General features: G+C 43.1%; 1 protein-coding gene and 1 pseudogene across 1 annotated transcript; both read right to left on the reverse strand.

Annotated features, from left to right (window-relative positions):
- Positions 1-2,441: 2,441 nt before the first annotated feature.
- LOC128050485 (BRCA1-associated RING domain protein 1-like) lies at positions 2,442-4,755 on the reverse strand (annotated as a pseudogene).
- Positions 4,756-8,629: 3,874 nt separating this feature from the next.
- Positions 8,630-9,370, reverse strand: LOC128050486 (60S ribosomal protein L7-like). Its single transcript, XM_052642742.1, has one exon. The coding sequence runs from the start codon at positions 9,368-9,370 to the stop codon at positions 8,630-8,632; it is 741 nt and encodes a 246-aa protein (XP_052498702.1).
- Between the last annotated feature and the right edge of the window lie 348 nt (positions 9,371-9,718).

Below are 9,718 nucleotides of genomic sequence, written 5' to 3' on the forward strand. Positions count from 1 at the left end.
ATCTCCTTCAGAATGGACTGGTTGGATCTCCTTGCAGTCCAAGGGGCTCTCAAGAGTCTTCTCCAACACCACAGTTCAAAAGCATTAATTCTTCAGTGCTCAGCTTTCTTCACAGTCCAACTCTCACATCCGTACATGACCAGTGGAAAAGCCATAGCCTTGACTAGACGGACCTTAGTCGGCAAAGTAATGTCTCTGCTTTTGAATATGCTATCTAGGTTGGTCATAACTTTTCTTCCAAGGAGTAAGCGTCTTTTATTTATTTATTTATTTTTCTTCTTTTTTAAAAAAAATTTTTATTTTTACTTTATTTTACTTTACAATACTGTATTGGTTTTGCCATACATTGACATGAATCCACCATGGGTGTACATGCGTTCCCAAACATGAACCCCCCTCCCACCTCCCTCCCCATAACATCTCTCTGGGTCATCACTGTGCCCCAGCCCCAGGCATGCTGTATCCTGCATCGGACATAGACTGGTGATTCGATTCTTACATGATAGTATACATGTTACAATGCCATTCTTCCAAATCATCCCACCCTCTCCCTCTCCCTCTGAGTCCAAAAGTCCGTTATACACATCTGTGTCTTTTTTGAGGTCTTGCATACAGGGTCGTCATTGCCATCTTTCTAAATTCCATATATATGTGTTAGTATACTGTATTGGTGTTTTTCTTTCTGGCTTACTTCACTCTGTATAATCGGCTCCAGTTTCATCCATCTCATCAGAACTGATTCAAATGTATTCTTTTTAATGGCTGAGTAATACTCCATTGTGTATATGTACCACAGCTTTCTTATCGACTCATCTGCTGATGGACAAGCGTCTTTTAATTTCATGGCTGCAGTCACCATCTGCAGTGATTTTGGAGCTCCCAAAAATAAAGTCTGACACTGTCTCCCCATCTATGTCCCATGAAGTGATGGGACTGGGTGCCATAATCTTTGTTTTCTGAATGTTGAGCTTAAAGCCAACTTTTTCACTCTCTTTCACTTTCATCAAGAGGCTTTTTAGTTCCTCTTCACTTTCTTCCATAAGGGTGTGGTGTGGCCAAAAAAAGAAAAAGCAAAAAAAAAAACCTGTCTGGTATTATTATAACAACACTTTGTAAGTCCACTTTTTATTTCCTACATGATTTATGAGACTAATACATTAAAAATTAGTGTAGGTTTGACAGGAAACAACAAAATTCTGTAAAGCAATTAAAAAAATAAAGAAAAACAAATAAAAATAAAAGTGTAGAAGCTAATGTTATTGTAGCTTTGGTTTGTAACACCTTGTGGTATTTTCTATATAATTTAAAAAACTAATAAATTTTTAAAATTATTAGTTTATATTTTTGGACACAAAGTATATAAAGATATAATTTGGGGACACAGAGAACTGAAAGAATTAGGGATAGAAATATAAGGAAGAGTTTTTGCATGTTATTAAACTGGTGTAAATTCAAATTAGCATCATAACATAAAGATTTAAATGTAATCTTCATGATAACTACAAAAAATAACTATAGAATATACACAAAAGGCAATGAGGGAGGGACTTAAACATTTCACTACAAACAACAACAAAAAACTAAACACATAGGAAGACAGTAATGCATGAAATGTGGGACAAGACACCTATAAGGTATATAGAAGACAAATAGCAAAATGACAACAGTAAGCCCCATCTTATTAGTCAGCCTTAAAAGAGTAAGGAATTCTGATATATGCTGCACAGTGGATCAACCTTGAGGATATTATGCTAAGTGAAAGAAGCCAGTAACAAAAGGACAAATACTGTATGATTTCACTTACATGAGGTACTTAGAATAGTCAGAATCATACAGATAAAAGGTAGCATGGGTATTGCCAAAGGCGGAGGAAGCGGGAAATGGAGAGTTACCGGTTATAACGGATATAGAATTTTGGTTTTGCAAGATGAACAGTTCTGTACATAGATAGGTGGTGATGGTTTTACAACAATGTAAATGGACTTAAAAGCACTGAAATGTTACTTAACCACAATAAAAAAGTTATTTTAAAGAATCAGTTATTGATACATGCTACAGCATGACTGCCCCTTAAGATCTGATGCTAAGTGATTTGTTGATCACCAAGAGCACATTATAGAATTCCATTCACATAAAAATCCAGAATAGGGAAATCTTTAGAAACAGAAAGTGTATTAGCAATTGCCTGGGGCTGGGACTTAGAGGAGGAAGGTGGGAAGTTAGGAAAGGGAAAGGGAAAGGGAAAGGGAAGCCGCTCAGTCATGTCCGACTCTTCGCGACCCTGTGGACTGCAGCCTACCAGGCTCCTCCATCCATGGGATTTTCCAGGCAAGAGTACTGGAGTGGGGTGCCACTGCCTTCTCCGATGAATGAGTCTACCTATTTGTAAAAATGTGACTGATGAAAACAGTGCAATCACTAGGTTATCACACTGTGTGAGTTCAGTTGTCAAGAGGGAGCAACTTGAAGGACATCACACAATCTATAAACCAGCTGGAAAGAGCCATCCAGACTTTGCCCTGCCGAACCCTTTCTGGGCGATGATTAGACAAGTCCTCATAGATGATATACTGTGTGCAGAAGCGCTGATCAGAATCAGGTTTGGCACGGTACGCAACTGTATTGATGGTTTGAGTCACGTCACTGTCTGGCTTGGGCTTTCTAATGAGGATCTGGCCCCCACCGGCAGTGACAAGCTTAATAAGGTTGTCCTTTGGATGGTGTTTGAAGGTTCCCCAAATAGAAGTAACATCCATCAGACAGCTTTGGCAACAGCTGTTCTCTGTTGAGCCTGCTTTTCTGTGGTCTCAGGAATTTCATACTTGTCTTCCTGTTCACATTCTTTGCTTTGTAGACATGCTTTCACCCATTCAAATTTTAGGATCCAGCATCCACTGAGAATTCCAAGCATACTTTTCAGGGTGCTTTGAACTGTATCACCAGGAACAATCACATGAGTTACTGTACTGTCAAACTCAGCACATTTTTTAGCCTTAAAAATCGTGATAGCTAAAGAGAAGAGGATTTTCTTAAAGGTGATGACACTGTTCTAAAATTGACTGTGGTGATGATTGCATATATCTGTGAATATACTAAACCACTGAATTGTAAACTTTAAAGGAGTCTATTGTGTTTTATATATATATATATATATATGTAATGATGCTTCCCTGGTGGCTCGGAGGATAAAACGTCTGCCTGCAATGCAGGAGACCTGGGTTCGATCCCTGGGTTGGGAAGATCCCCTGGAGAAGGAAATGGCAACCCACTCCAGTATTCTTGCATGGAGAATCCCATGGACAGAGAGCCTGGCGGGCTACAGTCCACAGGGTCGCAAAGAGTTGTACACGACTGAGCGACATCACACACATATATATGATATCTCAATAAAGTTCTTTTAAAAAAAATTAACAATATTTATTTGGCTGCTCCAGGTCTTAGTTACGGCATATAGGATCTAGTTCCCTGACCAGGGATAGAACCTGGGCCCCCTGGATTGGAAGCTCAGAATCTTAGCCACTGGAACACCACGGAAGTCCCTCAATAAAGCTGTTTAAACAAAGAAATGCATTAGTTTTGATCCAATCTTTTAAACATATTGAGAGTTTTCAGGTACATCCCACATTTACATAACCTTGATTTTACATCAATAAAAATAAGAAATTCAATTGCCCTAGGGACGTGAGAGCTACTTGCATTTCAAAGTTCTCTAGGGAAACACTAAAACAGGGAGGTAAATTTCCTTCCAGTGTAAAATGTGAGAGCTTTATTGAACAAATATCAGTTTGTGGTTGGTCTTAGAAGAGAGCCTATGCTCAGGCTAGGCCTTTGTTCAGACTTTCCACCAGAGCCAATTTCATTAAATGCCATGGTTATCTTTTTTTTTTTCCATGGTTATCTTTATCTAAAGTAACAAATATGTGGGAGTAGGGAAGGAATGGGTGGAAGCCTCAGTGCTGTCAGCAGTCAAAGATGCAAATGGAGCTAGACTATACTACATTTGGTCATTTAAAAAATATTTTATTTGGCGGTGCCTGGTCTTAGTTGTTGCACAGGTTCTTCGATCTTCCTTGTGGCACGCGGTATATTTAGTTGCCACATGCAAAGTCTTCACAAGGGTCACAGTTCCACGTGTGGTCTCAAAGCATTCTCCCAAGACCCTGACTCTTGCAGGACATCACGCTGTCCTGTTCTAACCTGACTTGGATTGGGTGTTCCTCCTTCTGAACAAGGGTGTTCCTCCTTCTGAAAACTGACGCTGAAATTTCCTGGTACACACCCGTTTCTTGCTTTCAGAAGAAGCTGCAGTGACCGATCAGGCGGTGAGGTTCAGTTCAGTTCAGTTCAGTTCAGTCAGTCGCTCAATCGTGTCCGACTCTTTGCGACCCCATGAATCGCAGCACGCCAGGCCTCGCTGTCCATCACCATCTCCCGGAGTTCACTCAGACTCACGTCCATCGAGTCCGTGATGCCATCCAGCCATCTCATCCTCTGTCGTCCCCTTCTCCTCCTGCCCCCAATCCCTCCCAGCATCAGAGTCTTTTCCAATGAGTCAGCTCTTCGCATGAGGGGGCCAAAGTACTGGAGCTTCAGCTTACCTATTTACAAACAGCATTGGCGGGAACATATGGGCCCACAGATGCTTAGGCGCAAAGGGGCGGAGCCTTAAGAAATGTCCAATTAGGGGCGCCTCTGGGGAAGGCGGGTGGGAGGACGCTCCCTTAAAGTAAACGGTGTGGCCGGCCCTCACGCCATGCTCCGGGTGGCCTGGCGTCGCCTTCGACCGCGAGGGCCCCGTGGCTCTGTCGCTACGTTTGTCGCGCTGTGACCTACACCAGTCGTGGGACCGGACGTGGGGGGCCCTAGTGACGACTCTAGAGGGACGCCGGAAGCCGCAAAATGGTGAACACGCGAGACAAGAGCTGGATGTAACTGGCCATGGCTGGACCCGGCCCTTCCCGCTGCCAGTTCGAGTTTGCGGGGCCGAGTCGTCGGGGGCGCCGCTCGGACCTCAGTCCTGTCTGGTTCACAGCGTGGTGCTTGGGCTGGCAGCTGGTACCCCGAGCGCCTGGGCCAGTCACGGCACCCGGCAGCATTGCCTCCAGGACTGGAGCCTCTCTGTGCCCGCAGCCTGCCTGTTGTCTGCCCCATATCATGCCGTGACCACGGGGAAGGTCAACAAAGGACAGTCAAGTCCTGTTTTCTCCTGCGTTTTCCAAATATTTGGGAAGCAGGGCTCAAATTCATGTCCCTACCCCTCCACCCCTCGGGCGCCCGGGTCTGGCTCTTCCCAGGGCTGGAAATAAATGCCTGAATGTCCTTAAGGTCTTTGTTTCCCAGGTGCTCACTGTGAAGATAGTTACTAGTTTTTCATTTTCTTTTAATTGCTTTAATGAGCCCTTGACAGTAATGTATCACCTTTAAGTAATACTGGTTCATACATGCCTTCATCTAAGCACGTGGATTGCCCAGTGATTATTTCAAAAGGAGACAATTGATGTTTTACCCAAAAGAGTGGACCTAAGTTTGAGAGGAACCAAAGGGAGAGCTTTTGGCCATGAAAGTCTGTGAGAGTTTTGACAATTTGAGTTTTTTTTTGATGGTATTGTTAGTTCTTTCCACCAGTCCTGAAGTTTGGGGAATATAAGTACTCTGAACATGCTGGATCATTGGCCAAATATTAGAAATGGATTTAATTATTTGTTAGGTGAAGTGAGTTCTTCAGTCACTATGCAACTCAGAAGGGATCCCTCAAACAGGAAATATTTTTTCCAGCAGCAGTTTCTGTGTGTGTGCTCAGTTGCTCAGTTGTGTCCAGCTCTTTGTGACCCTGTGGACTGTAGTCTGCCAGGCTCCTCTGTCCTTGGGATTGTCAAGGCAAGAATACTGGAGTGGGTTGCCCAGGGATAGAACTCGCAGCTCCTGCATTGTAGATGGATTCTTTACTGCTGAGCCAGCAGGGAAGCCCCCGATAGCAGTTCATCGTCTGTTTAATCTGTTGCTCTTGTTCAGGGAAGAGCTTCAATCAGTGTGAAGACACAGATCATTACCAAAATATATTTGTATCCTTAAGATGGTGGCATTTGGACAAAGTCCAATTGCTGTAACTCAAGAGGTCTTTAGGAAGGGGAAGGTGACCTTGTGACTCAAGGAGTGGTTTTCTGAGATTATACTTAGGGCAACTAGTGCATCGAGTATGTGTCCTGCGGGCTACCATAGGGACGGGCTTCCACATACACTGTTTCCCCCATAAAATTATTTTTTTTTTGAGAGGGAAATAAAGTTTATTAGAGTGGGAGATGCTGTTAGAACAGCGGGCCAGCTCAAGGGAGAACCAACCTGTGATAGTTTCCCCCATGAAATTATTTATTCAGGAGCCAAATGGGCCAGGGAAGATACATGCTAGAGTAAGAGTAACTGAGCCCCTATAGGCACTACAAGTCTCTTACTTGGTCTAAGCCATACTTGTGAGGTGGGATCAAAGAATCAACCTTTCTTTTTCTATATTTAGTTTTCATCTCTGGTACTAAGTTTTTTTTTTATTTAAAATTTTCTAATTTTTGTTTGTTTTTATGTTTTGGCTGCACTGGGTCTTCATTGCTGCCTTCGGAGTTTCTCTAGTTGCTCTAGCAGAGGCTACTGTCTAATTGCAGTGCACAGGCTTCTCATTGTGGTGGCTCCTCTTGTGGAGCACGGGCTCCTGGTGTGTGGGCTCAGGAGTTACGTGCCCAGGCTTAGTTGCCCCACAGCATGTGGGATCTCCGGGATCAGGGATCAGACCCATGTCCCCAGCATTGGCAGGTGGATTCTTTACCACTGGGTCACCAGGGAAGTCCCTGCTACTGAGTTGTGAGCCTGTAGAAGTTTCCTAACAGTTACACTGGGAGTTAGGTTTGAGCAGCAGACATTCTTGCAGCTAGACAGAAATAGAACTTAAAGCACCTCCTGTAGCAGCTATGTCAGTGAATTCCCTTTAGCCTCTATTGAATCAAATTTGAGATGTCCAGGTATTTTAATAATTTCTAGTTTAGGTAATTGTATACAGTCTAATACAATTCTGACACTAGCTTCTCATTCTTTATGGGTTGGCCTGAGGAAGTAAGAAGTACCCTTCTCTTTCAGAGGATTCCAAAATCAAGAGCTACTCCTAAAGCAGAGTAGCTGTCAATGTAAATACTTGCTACTTAATCCTTAGCTAGCTGGCAAGCTCTGTTATGGAGCAATTAATGCAGCCTGTTGTGCCAACTTTGAGCTTGGTAAATAAGAGCTTTCAATTATGTCCACCATGGATATTATTGCATATCCAGCTAGATAATGTCCCTGTACATCCTTTAAGTAAAATCCATATGTTAAAGAAAAGTAAGTTAGCAGTATCAATAGGGATTTCTTGTTAAGTCATCTTGTAAGAAGGTAATGAGTTAGCATAATACAGTCATGGTCATTAACATCCTGGGTTGCTGGAAGTAAAGTTGCATGGTCAAGATTACAACATCAAGCCACAATAATATTAGGTAAAGAAAGCAACCATACCTCGTGAGAGGAAGTTGACTCACAGAATAATGCCAAGTGTGATGAGAATTCAAGAGGTTCAACTGAGTGGAGATAGTCAAAAGAGATGCCATCCTAAGTTCTTCACTAGCTTTGCACAAGAGAGCAGTCACTGAAATGACTCCCCCCTAAACAGTGGGAGGCCTTTTACTACTGAAGCTAGCTGCTGACTGTAATATCCTGTGGGTTGATGCTAGTCACTTTGGTCAGAGTTAACATCCCTAGAGTGTTTCCCTTATCTTCATGCCCAGAAAAGATAAAAATGGTAACTTATAGTTCAGTTCAGTTCAGTTACTCAGTTGTGTCTCTTTGCGACCGCATGAGTCACAGCATGCCAGGCCTCCCTGTCCATCACCAACTCCTGGAGTTCACTCAAACTCAAGTCCATCGAGTCGGTGATGCCATCCAGCCATCCCATCCTCTGTCATCCCCTTCTCCTCCCACCTTCAATTTTTCCCAGCATCAGGGTCTTTTCAAATGAGTCAGTTCTTTGCATCAGGTGGCCAAAGTATTGGAGTTTCAGCTTCAACATCAGTCCTTCCAATGAATATTCAGGACTGATTTCCTTTAGGATGGACTGGTTGGATCTCCTTGCAGTCCAAGGGACTCTCAAGAGTCTTCTCCAACACCACAGTTCAAAAGCATCAATTCTTCAGCGCTCAGCTTTCTTTACAGTCCAACTCTCACATCCATACATGACTACAGGAAAAACCATAGCCTTGACTAGATGGACCCTTGTTGGCAAAGTAATGTCTCTGCTTCTTAATATGCTGTCTAGGTTGGTCATAACTTTCCTTCCAAGGACTAAGCGTCTTTTAATTTCATGGTCGCAGTCACCATCTGCAGTGATTTTGCAGCTCCCCAAAATAAAGTCTCACTGTTTCCATTGTTTCCCCATCTATTTGCCGTGAAGTGGTGGGACCGGATGCCATGATCTTAGTTTTCTGAATGTTGAGCTTTAAGCCAACTTTTTTACTGTCCTCTTTCACTTTCATCAAGAGGCTCTTTTTTTTTTTTTTTTCAATTTGTTTCAATTGTTTATTAACCAGATTACAAAAATAATCCTGGTAGATACCTTAGTTCATCCTTCTATAAGCCTGTTGATCTGGTCTTCCCTGTTGCCAGCATCTCCACCTTCTACAAAATGGGTGGTCTTTTTCTTCATTCCACCTCGTGGAGAAGACAATTTAAAGGGCCACAGGAAGCTGTTTGCTTCTTTGAAACGTTTTTCAACGGTATAGATCTCATGAACCAGATCCTCCACGCAGATGATTCCGTATTTCCCAAGAGATCGAGCAATTAATGCGTTGTCTGTCAGGGCAATTCGCTTTTTGTTGATGTTGCCATAACCAAGCGTGTAGATCAGTTCATTTACAGACTTCAGATTTGGGTACCCCCATGCAATGTATGGCTCCACAATTCTCAGCATATTAATTGATGCCTTGTTGAGCTTCACAAAGGTGCCGTTGAAGATCTGCCGGAGGTGAAGGAGCTGCAGCACCTTTTGAACCTTTGGGCTCACACTGTTGATACCTCTGATCCTGATGACACACGCCAATTTGGGTTCTGCAGGTACATAGAAGTTGCCGGCTTTTCGTGCCATCCTAGCCATTCGAATTTCAGTTCTGTACCTCTGCCTGTATTCCTTGTGGTAATGCTTAGCTTTTTCATAGATAAGATTCCTCCTTGCCTTTTGAAGCATCTTTTGGGCAAACTTCTTTCTCAGTCGCTTGATCTTAAGCTCTGCGAAATTCTTCCACTTTTTCTTAAGGGTTTCTGGCACAGCAGGAACCTTCTTTTTCTTCTCTTCTGCACCCTCCATGGTTCCAGCCAGGAAAGAGCCATTAAGAGGCTCTTTAGTTCTTCTTCACTTTCTGCCAGAAGGGTGGTGTCATCTGCATATCTGAGGTTACTGATATTTCTCCAGGCAGTATTGATTCCAGCTTGTGCTTCTTCCAGCCCACTGTTTCTCATGATGTACTCTGCATATAAGTTAAATAAGCAGGGTGACAATATACAGCCTTGGTGTACTCCTTTCCCAATTTGGAACCAGTCTGTTGTTCCATGTCCAGTTCTAACTGTTGCTTCCTGACCTTCACACAGGTTTCTCAAGAGGCAGGTCAGGTGGTCTGGTATTCCTATCTCTTTCAGAATTTTCCACAGTTTATTG

This window comes from Budorcas taxicolor, chromosome 7 (assembly GCF_023091745.1).
Source record: "Budorcas taxicolor isolate Tak-1 chromosome 7, Takin1.1, whole genome shotgun sequence".
In the NCBI taxonomy this organism is placed as follows: domain Eukaryota; kingdom Metazoa; phylum Chordata; class Mammalia; order Artiodactyla; family Bovidae; genus Budorcas; species Budorcas taxicolor.

Bases quoted from the DNA above. Each gene is read 5' to 3' on its own strand.
- LOC128050486 (XM_052642742.1), bottom strand. From the start codon at position 9,370: ATGGAGGGTGCAGAAGAGAAGAAAAAGAAGGTTCCTGCTGTGCCAGAA.